Source organism: Barbatula barbatula (genome assembly GCF_947034865.1).
Source record: "Barbatula barbatula genome assembly, chromosome: 20".
NCBI lineage: Eukaryota > Metazoa > Chordata > Actinopteri > Cypriniformes > Nemacheilidae > Barbatula > Barbatula barbatula.
Genome location: NC_136783.1, coordinates 3,686,533 through 3,703,763, shown reverse-complemented (window position 1 = coordinate 3,703,763; position 17,231 = coordinate 3,686,533). Strand labels below are relative to the sequence as shown.

At 39.7% G+C, this 17,231-nt stretch overlaps 1 protein-coding gene across 1 annotated transcript in view; it reads right to left on the bottom strand.

The window, feature by feature from the left end:
- The window catches only part of atp2b2 (ATPase plasma membrane Ca2+ transporting 2), a gene marked incomplete at its 3' end in the record, with an annotated part of 74,845 nt that overhangs the window by 49,044 nt on the left and 8,570 nt on the right, over positions 1-17,231 (bottom strand). The window contains exon 2 of the mRNA XM_079482383.1: positions 5,551-6,121. Coding sequence (XP_079338509.1) covers positions 5,551-5,749 — 199 coding nt within the window. The 5' untranslated portion in view covers positions 5,750-6,121. The remainder of the gene's footprint in view (positions 1-5,550; positions 6,122-17,231) is intronic.

Sequence of the window (17,231 nt, the reverse complement as noted above, 5' to 3'; positions counted from 1 at the left end):
TAACCCGGAGGAAAACTCTATTGCTCAGAGGCTGCTCCATTGAAGTTCACAATACCTATTGGAAGGCTTGGTCGTGCTTTATTTAGGTCTCAATGTTGTCGAAGATGTTCCAGGGTATTACAGGAATCAGAGATGAATTTACTACCTTTTACTACCTTTTTTACCACCTCCACAATGTTTTTACTACCAACACGACATCCAGCAGCAGCCCTTTTTTTGGGGGGTGGGGGTATGCGAAGCACCACTTACTACTTACTATAAGGTATAAGTGTGACACTGTCACACCCATAATACATATTAGGTACACTAATGTTTAATTTTGATCATTAAGTATTGTCATTGTGAATTATGTTTTTTTGAAGGGTTGAGTTTCAGTTGTCTTTACCTTAACCCTTGCCCTTGAGTTATCCTAACCATAGCCATTTATAAGAAGCTTCTTAAAATGTGGAGCAATGCTGAATCCAATATGTACACCGTTTTATCCTTGACACACGACAAACTTTTGGCTATATCGGAGTCAGTGAACATGTTTTGGAACAATTCCCCAATGCCCTGATTCGAATTATATGAATGATGGTTCAGGCACCCTGAGGGCTGATGTTTGTGACGGTAAGGTCTGCGGTCTGGCTATCGCTGTCGTGGTAGTGCTGGTGGCACTGGTTTACTGCTGAGGTGGTGCGACGACAGCTGACCTTGAGTTGGCATGATTTGCCGCGACATGTGTAGTGCTGCTAGCATCGCAAAACAACGAAATAGGGAGCTGCTCCCCCCTCACGTGAAGTCGCTGCTGCTGAATGTTCGATCCACTGTGTGACTTGATAGCGGTAATGCTGTTCCAGGTAACATTTATAGTTCTTTTGCAGACGGTGCAAAATGCTACCCGGTCATTCCCCCTGACGGGCTTAAGCCAGTCTTTAAATGACGGGTCGTCAACCCAAGTTCACGAAAACTTACATTTCCCCATTTCACACTGTAAATTTGGTAAAAAATAGAGGCAAGTGGCTAATATCAACTGAGGCAAAAAGGCGGAAAATGTTGTTGGCGTCGCTGATAGCCTTTCAACCACGGAACTCTACACAGTTTACTTTTACGTCATTGCTATCAACTCCGACTCACTCAGGTTCTTGTTAGCACCGTATAGATGAAGATTATTTTTACTACCACGCGGACACCCTGTGTTCCCCTAAAATTCCTTCAACAAAATAAAAACATCATATACTGTATAAAAGGAAGGAACATAAAAATTTACTTGAATAGGACTGTTCAGATAATTTGTTCTTGAGACAAAACAGTCTTAAAATTGTTCCCAGATACCAAAAAATGTGGAATCTGGGGAAAACTGAGCATATTGATGATATCTCTTTGATAGGTTTAGAGGGGACATATGATATTAAATCACAGTTAAAAGCAAGAGACCTCCATTTGCTCTATTTAATCTCACTGCTGTATAGCTTACAGTTTAATACCGCAATCCATAACTTTTGCCTCTCTGTCTCCATCTTAGTTTGAAAGAAAATTGCAGGTGACTTCACATACTGTTCTTTACGTGCGTTGAAGTCAAATGATGTCAAGCTGATATTTCCTGTGAATCTGTACCCAACAAAACAACTTGTTTACCCTTGTGCATTGCTAATTTAAAAAGAAAAGCTATACAGTCGCTTTAAAAATACCTAATTTGAGATATTTATTCCGCTCTCATTATACAATCACATTCTGTTTCATTCATATATATATAACTTTCAAATTTAGTGTGTGGGGAGCAAATGTCAAAAGCAGCTAATAGCCCATATTTACAAACATGAAAATTATACATATAGCTGCTTTTGACATTTGCTCCGCAGACAATAAATTTGAAAGTTAAGTTAAAAGTCTCAGATCTGTGTCTGATATATATGCATACCTCTTCGTGGCATTTGGGCCAGCCTCAGAAGGTATGTTAACCTTCATTTAGTCAAGAGACGCATCAGGATGTGTGAAACTTGAACGGCAAGATTAGCGAGACAGTCAAAGTGTTGGTTACTTTTGAACAGGCTAATTTAGGTAAGGATGTGCACTGCATTGAAGTGAGATGGGCTATCAGACTGAAATAGAAATGAGAACGAAGGCTGGTATGGGGGAGGACAGTCGTGGTAAGGGAACAGATACTTCTGCTTGGCTCTGCACACTAGAACATTAGCATACAATAGACATTTCATAAAGTCATACCTCACCCCACCTCTTTGTTTACTGTTGTTGCAGATACGACAGCATTAGGCATGGGCCGATTACCGGTCTCAAGGTATACCGTGGTTTTGACAAGCTGCGGTTTCAAAACCACTAAAATGTCCTGTTATACCGTTCCTGCGGTACGCATTGCTTTTTACTCGTCCTCAAAGACGGAAAGTACAGGATTCCCTCAGGTTGAGTGCAGCGAGTAGCGTCCTCCCTCCTGTGGGTGCAAGCGGTCAGTGAGTGAGAGTCACCTGTGTGTAGGATGGCCGAAGGAGATGAATCCTTGGAACTTAAAAAAACGCTCCCAGCATTTGGTTACAAATAGCAGCCGAACACCATGACTTCCGAGGCAGCGTCTGTGCACGGAGGCAGCCCAGAGAAACAGATAGGCACCATAACGGAAGTCTATTTGAAATATAAACAATAACTTATAATATATTTAAAAACTGCAATACTAATTTCTCCACAGAAATGCAATCAGATTTGAATGAAAATTTTAATTACATTTATACAAAACTATGCTCCAAAGAGCTTGACATAGGGAGTTTTTTTTTCTTTTAACTTTTTTCAACCTCTAAAGACGCTCTGAGCTTCAGAAAAAGACGTCGCCGCTATCGTTTAAAAAAGCGCTCGTGACGTTTACTCCATAGAATTATAATGTAAATCAGATGCTAGCAATTTAAAAAAAGAAGTCAAGTCAGAACACGGCCATTTGCAACCATCTAAGAGAGTTAGAGTGTTTAGCCGGCTGAAATAAATACTATTTGGCTTTCTACCGAGGCAAATAAGATGGCTAATCAACTAAGTTCGATGGATATTGTGAACAATGCATATTGTGTTCCGTAGAAAAAGGCTGTTTTAATTTAAAAATAAAACATTTTAGAGATGCAATACCAATACCGTGATAGTTTTCATTAGGTTTTCATACCATCAGAATCTTATACTATACCGCAATGTCTTTTCCACAATCTGAAGCCATTGACTTCCATTCACAGTGTAAAAATAGGACCACCTCTCACTGTCCTTCAAATATGTGCCTGATTCTTCTTCATGTTTGTTACCTGTCCATTGAGTCGTTTAGCGGTATTATCCATAGCAAGCTGCCTTAAAAGAGATGCTTTGTCTTTTTTGGGAGGTCGCCAGACTCAGCAATATCTTGCCCAGCTCCCATCTGCCAGGAACTCTCACTGTGAGAGTGGCCAACACCCACAACTTTGAGAAAAGTGGGCGCTCTAGAAGCTCCATAATATCCACACAAAGTGCACTAGAATTGAGGATGCAGGAGATTCATGTCTACACACGGACTAATCTCTTTATTCAGTATAGACAACCATTAACCCAGATTTCAGCATTGATATGTGACGTTCTATGCTAAGGTAAACGTAGATTAAAGGATGAAACGACATAAGGGTAAGTAAAAGCAGATTTTTTTGGCTGGGGCAAACTATCACCAATTTATAAGTATTGTTATTATTTCACTTTTTTATTTTAATACTGTTCAAATTCTTTGAAGAATGAAAAACTGCCAGTACGTGGCGGTTAATGTCATTAATTCATTAGATTCCCTGTATTCGTTCAGGAGTGCAGTAAATGACTCTTTATGAACAAGCAGCTGATTCATTGATTCACCCAATTGATTCGCTCAAGAAACTTAACAGACAATGCGGTCTATGAAATATGTCTTAAAATTAATTTCTTATTTAATTAACTGTTGTATAAAAACAACATGACATGCACTCTGAACAAAAATAGCGCTGCAATGATATGTGCTTGTGTGATTGCATAACTAAATAAATATGAGACAAAAGCTCATTCAGGGTAATTTTTGCACAGATATCTTTAATTTTAGGTTCTTTCTGACACTCCGTATGTAATATCCCACAGTAAGCTGTTGTCAGCATCATATTTGTCATGGGTCAACTGTATGAAATGGATGTAAGATGGCCTACTTATGTCTGGGGCGGGTGCCTTTAATGCTTTAAAATATTTAATCGGGTTAATTTTCCATAACACTTTAATTATGATAAGTTAATATTAATGAACAGCCCTAATTATTTTCGTCTATGGTAGTCAATGGGGGCGGGATCTGGTTATGAGCATTCTTCCAAATATCTTTCTCTGTGTTCATCAGAACAAAGAAATTTAAACAGATTTCGAAGGTGAGTCAATGATGACAGAATGGTCATTTTTGGGTGAAGTATCCCTTTAAGCTGGTCATTAGCTGGTCATGTGCTGGTCAGTTTAGGACCACCTCGTGACCATCTTAAACCAGCACAAACCAGCTACCATGATTCAAAATCTCCCTAACCAGCATACGCTGGGTTTTTTAACAAGGTATAAATAAGAGCACCACCATTCTCATCCTCATTTTAATGTGATGATGTGCCTGTCTAACACATAGATTCACAGAAAACACTGTGTTTTGCAAAGACATTAGATGCAAAGATTGAAACAAAATCCAGTTGATGGTTTATGATAGTCTTAAACGGCCATTGCTGGGTAGTGATGACTGTCCTGACAGAGTGAATGCCTAACTGACAAGATGTGACCATTTGTCTTCATTATCACATCGCACTTGGAGTGTCAACACAAGTCACTCCAGCACGGCAGGGCAACAGCCTGTTCCCAACACCCAAACACATAGTTTGCAAAGACGGCAAGATTATGCTGCCTTGCGATATGATGGATCCATCAACCTAGTGCTACAGTAATCTCCTGGGTAAGGCATGGACATGACGACCGGTGGATCATTTTCTTTTTAATGAAAAAGTAAGCTATTTCATGGTAGTCATGCTTGGGGCTGTGAATGGATTTACCAACTGGTTGCATTCAAGAAATTCATAATTATTTATGACAATTTATGAGAAACCATTTATTCACCATCATGTTTGGACATCCCAAAGCCACACGTTTCAATAGTTTTTGCACCAAAGCATTTAACAAATCGACCAATCGCTTCCTCATGAACGTGTGCAAGGGCCTTTTCACTGTGAAGGTGATGCGACTGATTTGTGGTCCAAGGAAACGCTCTGGAAGGCATCGTGTAGTGTTGCTAGGAGAAGAGTCATATGTGTATAAAATCCTATACCAAATCATGTACTGTTTTTTACCCAGCAACACTATAATCTCTATAAGTCTCAAATTTAGTTTGACCTCTCCGCTGTTACCTGGGAGACACATTCTAGTTAATAACTCCACAAGAGGGAAAACTACGGTCTGAGGAATCTTTAAATCTACCGCAAAGGGAATGGCATGTTTATCATCTGACAGAATGTCACAGTGTTCGAGTGTGTTCATGTAGGTCTAGTTACTGTAACAGAAGAGAAAGCCCACACTCACCCACTGTTGGACAGGTTTTCAGCCTCTGGCACAGTCCCTCAATGCCTCCATAGTCCTCCTGGATTTTCACCACTGCCTCCGTTCCTCTGAGCTCCATGAGAGAGCGGAGCTCCATAAGCCCACAGCCAAAGCCTCCCGCATGGTTGCTGTCGTTTCTTTGGTTCTTGGAGTAAAAATCGCTATTCGTCATGTCCCCCATGGTAATGCGTTAGCTTTTCTTCAAAGCCGATTGAACTTGAGATTAGACAAATGGAGAAAACGCCACACGGGCAGAGAAGGAGTCCCCGGCGTGCCTGGACAATGGGTATCTAATAAAATTAGAGCAACGCAGAAGACCGCAGAAGGTAAGAGAGGAGGATGAAGCAAAAAACAGATCCAGTCCGCTGAATTGAAGAGAGGCTCCACAGCATTAAGCGAGCAAGGTTGGGACAGCCATCTGCGAGATCCCGAATGAGGTCCTGAGGACGTCTGCGCTCACCACGGCTGCAGTCTGGCGGCACTCCATACGTGGTTTCCCATTCTACCTGCTTCCAGTCGGCTGCTGTCTACATGGTGAACCTCTCCATTACTCCTTCAGAGACAGAAAGAGACACACAGAGGGGGAGAGAGAGCGAGGGAGAGGAAGGGAGAGAGAGAGGGAGGGAGGGGGAAGAAAAAAGAGAGAGATGCATGAGTGTATCGCAGAGTTGCGCGTGGCACAAAACTGAGAAAGGTGCTAGGAAAGCACGGCATTGTGCCGTCGACGCATCTGCGTCTCAATTCGCACACGGAGGTGGGAGGAGGGTGTCTATCTATTCCTGTGATGCTCCTCGTCATATGTCACATGCGTGGCTGCAGCGTGCTGTGCTTTGATTTCATACAGAGCCCTGGAAATACTAAAGGGACTCCGTGGATCTGAATGAGGCTGCAGTGAGCATCAAAGGGATCAACACTATCAAGAAATGGAGGGCAATGCATCGTACACTGCAGCAATGTTAGCTGGTGGGGATCTAGCAATGGCGGACAATTATATAATTCAATCCTAATGGATTTGTTTAACATAAAGCGCGATAAACGCTACTGTAGCTAATGCTAGAAATTTTGGAATTGGAGACACAAAATGACGTTGCAGGGACACTTCACCCAGAAATCTATAATTCCTATTTACCCTCCTGCCCTAACTTAAAACTTACAGGACTTTAAATCTTTTCTCAGAAGACAAAATAATATATTTTGAAGAACATTGCTAAACAATCAGGCCCCCAACTAACACAAAACCACTAAGACATTTCTTAAAATATCTTCTATTGTGTTCCACAGAATAAAGAGTCATAAACAGGTTGGAACCACATAAGGGTGAATCAATATCGATATCATTTAGTTTTTTGGGTGAACTATCCCTTTGAGGTCATTTACAATAAAATTCTCAATGTTCCTTGCATGGAGCAAATGTAAAGCATTTTCAAAATAGCTATGCTCGAATTTAAATATATGGCCATGGTTTAGTAACCTAACCCCACCCAAACCGAACACGACGAATAATTATCTGGAAACAAGCCTATGGACTACTTGCACATTGTGAAGTACTTCCAACTTGAAATCGTGCGGCTCACTAGGTTCTGGTAATATGTATTTACAATTGAGCGTTGCTCTCTGTGAAACCTAAACGGTTCAAAAAGATTTATATGCACAAATATTATCGGCGACTAGGGCTGCAACAAATGATTATTTTGATAATGGATTAATCTAACGATTATTAGAACGATTATTCGACTAATCATTGATTATTTTCGCAGAATAATGAGAAGGCTTTGATCGATTATTCAGTTTTTGCAATTCATTAAAATATTGAGTTTGACCTATTTTAACTAATAAATAAAACAAGGACATTATTTCAGCTTTTGAAAAAAGCTTTTTAGTAAACTTCTGTTTTTTGTCTTCCATCAATAGTCATCAATAGTCAAACACCTGCCACTGTGTTTTAAATAATGCTGATATTGACACATTTCACAGTTTGATAGACCGACTGAAGGTGGGCTGATGTGTTCATTTGCTAGGCGAAATAGGCGTTAGATGCTAAGATCTCTCTGTGACAATCGTCACAGACCGCTTTGCCAGTTCAGCTTGCATTTGCCTCTTAAAGGGTAGTCTTAAATAACCACAGACTTCAAATACTGCAGTGTTTCATGCGTGAGAGAGCAAAGACCTGACCAACACACCCAACACGTTCTTATTAAATGTCTGGATCAATATGTTGTGTTGTTCCCTTTCGAGAGTTGTCTCTCGACATTGCGTGAAACTCTAGGGCATCCCCCCAGTATTTCACGCAATGTCTCGTTCCCTCTTCTTAGGGAACTGAGGTTACGACAGGAACCGGAGACGTGTTTTTATATGTCATGCATTTTTTTGTCAATAGCTATAGGCCAATATAAAAAATTGTTAAACGTTTAAAGTTTGCCCAGTTAAAGTGATAGTTCACCCCAAAATCTTAAACTTCCACAGAACAAAAAAGATACTATATTTTTTCCTACTATGGTAGTAGATGATGTCCCAGAACTGAAGATCGCTGACATTCTCTCAAATATCTTTCTTTGTGTTTAACAGAGCAAATAAATGTATACAGGTTTGTAACAACCTGAGGGTTAGTAAATGATGACAGATGTTTGGGTGAACTATCCCTTTAAGGGCTGTTCAAGGGCTTTATTATTCAGGAGATGAGTATACGATACGTTTATAAAATATATTAGGAGGTGAACTTCTGCTAATTTAAGATCTGTCATAAAAAACCCATTTAAGCATGTTAACATCACAAACAGGATTTATTGGCATGTAGATATGCTGAACACTGTTACCGGAAATGACTGAGCCGCATCGAGGAGAATGTGGAAGACTAGGTGCAAGTACTCCATTAACTTCACTATCCAGGAGTACTCTCATAGATCTGAACAATGAGGGCAGATCATCAATACTGTTTCTGCTGTGAACAAATACTGCACATTTCCCTGAGAACTTCATTACAAAAAGATTTGACATGCAATCTCCGTTTGCCAAAGCAATACTTGTATTTACGGTCTTCAGCTTTACGCTCATAGACTGTCATGCGTCAACCATGACACAGCACTTCTCTTTTGGACAGGCACTATCTTTATTGTCAGGCATATATAAGTTAAGACTTGCTATGCTGACCAATACAATCTGTCCGAATCCCTTTTTTTGGCCACTGACACTTTCCCAAGTACTTTAGGATCAACATATTTCATTGGCTATGGAACAAAATTCATGTTAAATATCATGCCTGGGATCTTATCTTTTTAATTACTCTGAGAGAGAGAGAGAGAGAGAGAGAGAGAGAGAGAGAGAGAGAGCAAAATCTTAAAAGCTCAAGATATTATTCTAGGTATACTGTATAGCCCAGTCCTACTTTTCACTTACACCAACACCCAACCAACCCTTAATTCAGAGGAAGAAGCCGCAGCCCAAAGCCTAACCCCATACCAGGATACATCAATATTCACCCACCCCTGTGCTCAACGCCATCTCCACCAACTGTGCCCATGAAAGTGAACCGAGCTCCTCTGGGAGGTATAATTAAGTCCACCAGAGGCTTGTTCCAACAGGTAATGTGGGTAATAATACATTTTCAGCTGCTTCTATGTGGATGCAGTGACAGGGCACAATAGCCTAACTATCCCTCTAGAGGATTGTTTCCTCTGGTGCTGTCAGTGCGGAGTAAAGAGTTGCACCTTATTCCAACAGAATAACCAAGAGTAACAATGACACCTGCAGTAATTTAACAATGAACATACTATGTATTCTGAAAATGTAATGCCATTTTCAATGAATATGTTATTTATAATGCAACTGTACAGTAAATGCACATACTGTAAGTACTACAGACAGTAAAGACATTAGTTAAAACAGGAAATTACATAGAATACACAGAATATATTGTGGATTTTTCATAAGATTGGCAATTCTAGCGGTGAAAATAATTGTCTGTAGGTTTGTAAACAGACTGATATTCATAGTGCTATAGTGACCAAAGCAGGTATGAAATCTGTTAAACAATATCACCATAAGATGTCGCGATGTACAGAAAACGACAAAACCGTTCCAACCATACTTCAATAAAGTATCCAGCACCTGCACTATGAGACCCATTCAGTTTTGATGAAAAAAATAGAACTGAAAAAGACAAATGATGTGTTAGACCTTGAGAAGCTCTCAAAACGTATGCCAGACATTTTAAAGCCATGTGGGGAGTGTCAGATACAGATGTTGACTTTGACAAACACAGTACGTGTAAACAGTCTACTGCAATGTTAGATCTAATCTCAGGACCCAACAATTCGTTTTCAATAAAAAATATATTGGGTAAACACACATTTGTTTCCCCTTAAAGAGAAAGTGTTATTTCATAAAATAATAACTTTGATTGCAATAATGAAATACCTTATGGTAGGGCTGCATGGTTATGGCAAAATAATAATTGTTTATATTATGTGACATGGTTTTTGCGATTATTAATATTGATTAGATTTAGCAATTAAGCATATTTTCAAACAGTTTGTTACTGTAACTGTCACGTTATATTGTATATGCAGTTCTTATGACAGAGGCTTCAATTCCGCGAGTATGGATTGCGAAAGCGTTGGCACAGATTATACATTTGTGGGCACAAATTTCAAAAACTGATGGGCCTGTTTACAAAACAGAGAGCACGGATTGGAAACTCATGGGTACAGTTTATTCATCCGAGAGCACGGTTTTGTAAACGCTGGGAACAGTTTTAGAATCTGTGAGTAGGTTTTAAACTGAGGGAATGAATTACAAAACCATGGCCACGGATTTGCATGCTTTTTTTTCCCGACAGGTGACCAGACCGGCTCCGTAATTTGCTTTCCTCGTACGCTGTTGAGCGTGTCCCCAAACATGACGGACTTATGTTGAGAAACAACAGAACAGGAAGATTAACAAATATTGTATACTGTTAGATTTTAGATTATATTATAAATTGTCTTAATGTGTTTACATAAACATATGTCATTGCCGCGATTCACTGTCGTAAAGTTGGTTTGACATTAAGATATTCCTGAATTTAGGGACCATCTCTAAAGTTACATGCACAATAATATACCTTTTTCCAACATCAAAAGCATTTAAAGGGAATGACTTATACCCACAAAACTAACTGTACAGTGTTCATATGTGTGTCAGCTATTATGCACAACTTTTACATTATTGATATGAATTAAATACAAATGTTAAAGCTCAATAGCATTTAAAGGGAATGACTTCACTGTAAAGTGTGCATGTGTGTGTTAGATAGAATGCACACCTTTTAGATTATTGAAATGTATTAAAATAAACCGTCAAATCACATCCAAACATTCCTGTGTATAATGGTCTCATACACAAATATACCGTTATTTAAAGCTCAATTGCAATACGTAAAGAAACATGTGCATATAATTTGATGGTTTATTTTAATACTCAATAATGTAAAAGATTGTGCATATAGCTGACACACACATACACACTGTACAGTTAGTTTTGTAGTTTTGTGGGTATAAGTTATTCCCTTTTGATATTTTTTTATTCATATTATTCTTTTTATTAATTATTTAAATATTTTCTCCGACGGGTGACCAGACGGGCTCCGTAAAATAGAAATTTCGGCTGTATTTAAATGTGAATCCCTTGTTCATTCAAAGAAGCGCTGCCTTATGACCACAGAGTGTCACAAATGACATTTCTCACGTTATATTCATGCGGATCAGACATTATGAATCTGTAGTCATAATCTTAAACCGTTAACAACTGAAGAAGTATCGCGTTGAATCTCGCGCTCTGCTTCTGGGAATAGTAACTCCCGCCTTCTTTCATTTGATTAGCTATAGACTCGCTCCAGCGTTCTTCCGTTTGATTGGCTAATGGACCGCCGCCTTCTTTCGTTTGATTGGTTGGCCATCAGTACAGTTTGACATTGATGAAAACCCTTTAAGACAGAGATCACATCTGAAACAGCGCAGCCCAGTTTTTATGTTACTAAATACCTTTAATGTTATGTTACTAAACCCAGACGTTAAAGAATGTCTATTATGTCTATGTGATTAACTGCCATCTATTCAACACACAATCAATGCTGTAAAGTCAAATAAAATGTACACTGAATATATATATAAACATTCTGCCAAAGTGAACAGGAGAATGTTTATCCGTCCATAAAACAGAAAATCAGTCCTCTGGCTTTTGTTTCTCTTTTGCATTGGTCACATGCCTGTTTATCGTCATTCCATCCATAAGAGCACTCTCCTTTTCTGCGGTTCTCTGACCAGTATCTCTTTCAGTATCTCCTCTTTCCTGAGCCATCTTCAAATGAGTAATATAATAGCTGACATGCCGGAGCAATTCGAGGAAGTGCAGGCATTTTCATTATTAATGCAGGCTTGTAATTATTTCATGAGACACATTTAATTGTTCTAAATGAACAGGAACATGTAATTTACTGTTAAATTGTTCCTTTAAATGTTAAATCAGGTCATATGGGTTGGATAATTATTGTTAACTGCTCTTTGTCCTTAAGAAGCTAAGTTGGAAGAAACTGATATTTACTAAACAGTAACTCTATAATATACAGTATTTATATATATATATGTGTGTGTGTGTGTGTGTGTGTGTCAGACGCCTTTATATGAGGTTGTTTTCTATTCAAACTGTTTTCCTTTTGTTTGTTGAACTTTGTTATTAGCTATTGCATAAAACACAAAGTAAAACGTGTCCAGGTGTGCCTTTTATGAAAAATGTTATCGGATGCGTGTGCCTGGACTTCAGATAACTTCTGGTCCGTCTATCGGTCTGGCTAGTGTCTAATAATATACTGTAACCTGTTTATTTATTTATTTTTTTTGAATTTTTTTATTAAATAAACAATTTGTTGAATGGGTCCTGTAGTTCGGTCACATTTAAACAAACCGTATGGTACATTGACATATAGCGGTTGAGCTTGGTATCGCAGTCCAAATTCAACATATTGGAGAGGCAAGTTTAGCCAAGTATCGGTTCTTCTCTGTTTCTTTTTCTTGTGAATGTGAACCGGAAGTTAATTGCAGTCCACGAACGCACGCATGCGCAGTAACGTTTGTTTATGTTGTTGCTTTAAAACGTAGTCAATAAGTAGCGAACAGAGCAAATATTCCAACTGTAGCAGTAATCACTTTCATTTTCTCATGCTCTATATTGTCAATGCCAACAGAGGTTTTGATATAAAGTGAAAAATATGCTGAAACTGTATTGTTGTACGATGTTACCTGACAAACTAAACTATTAACTGGGTGTTAAAAGGGCTGTTTTAAGCTGCATTTTAACGATGTAGTGTTAGCAGAACTGTGATTCGTGTCATAGAACTGTGATCACCACATGCACATTGTGTCTGAGGTCTAATTTTGGAGAGGTTACTTTTAAAGCTCTGCCCCCTACTGTAGCTGCACAGTATAAACTCCTGAAGACAGCTGGGGCGTCATCATTTCCTCCTGATCTCCAGGCAGGACGATGCAGTAAGGACGTGCCCTGCACCATGTGAAATGAGGAAAGACATTAATGATGGTGGTAATGATGAGTAGTTGGGAATGAGGTATCAGGCTGGCACCAGCACAGCACAGCCATCACACAATTCACCATAACAGCTGCACACTGTTCATAAGCATTAGTCGACTGTATCCTAAACTGTCTTCACATGTAAATAAGCATCTCTTTGCAAAATCAGCATTTTAGACAGTTCTTTAACAGGTCATGATGAAATCATTTTGAGATCTGTTAAACGACCTTTATTTAATTGGCTAAGCAAAATGACTGATAATTAGCATAAAGGCACTAGGATTTTTTTTACTGTTTTTACTCCCCTTCTATGTCTACAGTACGCCTCTGGCATTCTAGTCTAGACTATCTGAGCTGTTTGGGAACGAAAGCAAAAAGTAATTTTGCTCGATGAAAAAAGTTTAAAGTCTCAATCTAAACTCGTTTTTATTAAAAATGAAATAAAAGATATTGAGCAAGTGCCTTAAAAAAAGGCTGTTTAAAACTGTCTCCTTACGTCATGTCTACACCAGATCCGATTCGACGTAACAAACACATTAGAAAACTACACTCCCAAAAATAAAGTTAAAAAGGTTCTTCACAGCAATGCCATAAAACAACCATTTTTGGTTCCACAGGACCTTTCAGTCAATGTCGTAACTCAAAACAATGAGACGGTGGCGCTAAAGCACAGAAAAGTCAATTCTCTGGATGATATGCGCCAAGTTTCCACTGTCCCTTCTTCAAAGCGGTAAAAAACGAAAGGCTGCTGAACCACTGGATGGTGGGTGCGCCACCTACTGTACAAGTGTAAATTGCTAAAGGTGAACATTCGTTTTGAATTTAAAGTCCCTGTGAACAGGAAGTTCCCATCATTTTTACTTCTGAAAAGGAATTTTAGCGGGCGTGGCTTGCGTTTTTCACTCCGAATTGATTGGATGTGTTTGCTGTTGCATTGATTTTGTAATGAAACTGGAAGCAGACTGACAGTTGAAGAGGAGGAGTTAACATATGCTCCGGCCAAGCAGTCTAATTTATGTCATCTGAGATGGATAGTAATTTCAGGGCGGAGGTGCATTTTCTGATTTTAACTGAATTATGAGGGTACATTGAAAAGCTATTTCCTGTAAACGCTGCAATATTTCATGACAAAATAAGAAAGGTAATTTTTTTATTTCATTGGGACTTTAATAGGAAAACTAATTTGGTTGGACATTTGCTTAAACTAGCCTGTGCCCACACCAGCTTTGACAGAGATACACGTCAAGATAGATTCTATATTACATGTTTTCCAAAACAAATTTTTTTATTTGAGCTGTCCAAACTTTGTGGAAAAAGACTGATGGCATTTAACTTCAACAAGGAAACTATGTAAATTAGCATGTAATATTGTGTTTACAAAACAAAGATGTAGATATAGGGGCAAACGTTACAGATTACAGCGGAGTGATTACCATGGTTGCCAGGTCTACCACCAACCCAATGCTTATGACCAAACCACAGGTAGATTAATTAAATAAGGGCTTAAGTGCATGGTCTAAAGCATACGGCGCAGATGTTAGATCATGAAAATTACATTTGTGTGTTATGTTGCCATGTTTGAAAGTAAGCAGTCTGCCAAGTTGTAAGTCCGAAGGTAAATGAATAACAAAGTTATTGGCTTGTAAATAAGGGAGTCGACTCCGAATCACGCAAACGAGACGCGAACTATGCTTGAAGGAGGGGGAAATACCAACTTTATTTGGAACATTTAGCTCCACCGAATGACTTTTTATTCTTAACTTAAATAAACATTTGTGTACCTTATGTCTGTGTTTAGCTAATCCATCCATTCATTTTCTACCGCTTATCCGGGGCCGGGTCGCGGGGGCAGCAGTCTAAGCAGAGATGCCCAGACATCCCTCACCCTAGACACTTCCTCCAGCTCTTCCGGGGGGACACCGAGGCGTTCCCAGGCCAGCCGGGAGACATAGTCCCACCAGCGTGTCCTAGGTCTTCCCCGGGGTCTCCTCCCGGTCGGACGGGCCCGAAGCACCTTCCGGGGAAGGCGTCCAGTAGGCATCCGTAACAGATGCCCAAGCCACCTCAGCTGACCCCTCTCGATGTGGAGGAGCAGCGGCTCTACTCCGAGCTCCTCCCGGGTGACCGAGCTTCTCACCCTATCTCTAAGGGATCGCCCAGCCACCCTGCGGAGGAAGCTCATTTCAGCCGCCTGTATCCGGGATCTTGTCCTTTCGGTCATGACCCAAAGCTCATGACCATAGGTGAGAGTAGGAACGTAGATTGACCGGTAAATTGAGAGCTTCGCCTTGCGGCTCAGCTCTTTCTTCACCACGACGGACCGGTACATCAACCGCATTACTGCAGAAGCTGCACCGATCCGTCTGTCAATCTCCCGTTCCATCCTTCCCTCACTCGTGAACAAGACCCCGAGATACTTAAACTCCTCCACTTGAGGAAGGAACTCTCCACCAACCTGAAGTGGGCAAGCCACCCTTTTCCGACTGAGGACCATGGCCTCGGATTTGGAGGTACTGATTTTCATTCCAGCCGCTTCACACTCTGCTGTAAACCGTCCCAGTGCATGCTGAAGGTCATGGTTTGAAGGGGCCAACACGACAACATCATCCGCAAATAGCAGAGATGAGATCGTGTCGTCCCCAAACCTGACACCCTCCGGCCCCTGGCTGCGCCTAGAAATTCTGTCCATAAAAACTACGAACAGAACCGGTGACAAAGGGTGTTTAGCTAAGGCATATATGTGTTATATGTTTAGCTAATGCATATAAGACAAACATTAACATTGTACTGTTATTTCTGGGTTATTACAGTTTGTTTATCTAGCTATGAACTCAGCTAATTTAAGTGTTCAATCTATTAACTCTCAAAGTATTTATTTCAAGAACTGGGTGGAGAACTATCTGTATTGTAATAACATCTGAAGATACGAACACCGTACACTGTATGCCGTAGTCCAAGTATAACACTGTTACTAGAGAAGTGTAAATGTTCTTTTTGCACCTATAGAGATATATAGGGGTGAAACTAAAATAATTTTTTATAACGTTGACGGTCTAAAATGCTCTATGTAACATAATAATGCACAGTAAAGACAAAATAATATTATTACTAACGTATTTACAGTATTTTAAGTAAAAATAATATTTTATTTCAATGATGAGCAAAAGGAGGGAATTAGATGGATGAATCGCTGAACGAATCATTTGAGAGTCAGTCAAGAAGTAAGGTAAGAAAAACTTCCCATCATTACGACATAATAGTGTTTTTACACCTTGTGTGTACATAAACTTGTTGGACACTCCATAAACCAAAGTAGGACCTTAAAAATCCAATGTTACGTACTCTTTAAAGGTTGGCGCGCATGGTCTAAACGGGTTCACCCGATTCTCTTCATTAATAATGGGTGTTTTTTGGGGCGTAACGTGCCGTAAACCAATCAGAGTCTCATCTCTAACTCCCTTTAAGAGACAGTTGTGCTCGCGCCATGGCGCATTTGCTATTTGCACGGCGGAATTTGCAAGAGCGAAAACTGGACACTTCTCCAGAGAGGAAGCACATCTGCTTGTGTGTGAGGTTAAAGCGCGAGCAGACCATCTACAGGACAAGTCCAAATTTAATTTTTATGTACACAATAATAACCGTTTACATTGTAATCCGTTAATTTATTATATTTGGCATGTTTGTGCGAAAGCTGCGTTTCCTTCTGTCTAATAAGTAAAGTGAAACATTGACTCTGTTAGTGTCTTTTACTGGTCTACCATCGAGAGCATTCTCACTTACTGCCTTCCTTTAGTGGTTTCTCAGTTGCATCGCAGCATACAAAAAACAGCTTCAGAGTCTTTGGAGAAAATCATTGGGTGTCCTCTCCCCGTGCACTTAGAAGACCTACACAGTGCCCGCTGCCTTAAAAAAGCTCAAAATATCATTAGAGATGGCAGAAGGTACAGAGCCCTAAAAACGAGGACATCGCTATAGAAACAGCTTCTACCCAGTAGCTATACAATTTCTAAATACCAAATGACAGTGTTTGCATTAAGAATGTTCATGCAAACTGTGCAATTGTTGTGAAATATTTAATCTGTGCAATGATTTGTCCGCGCAAGATC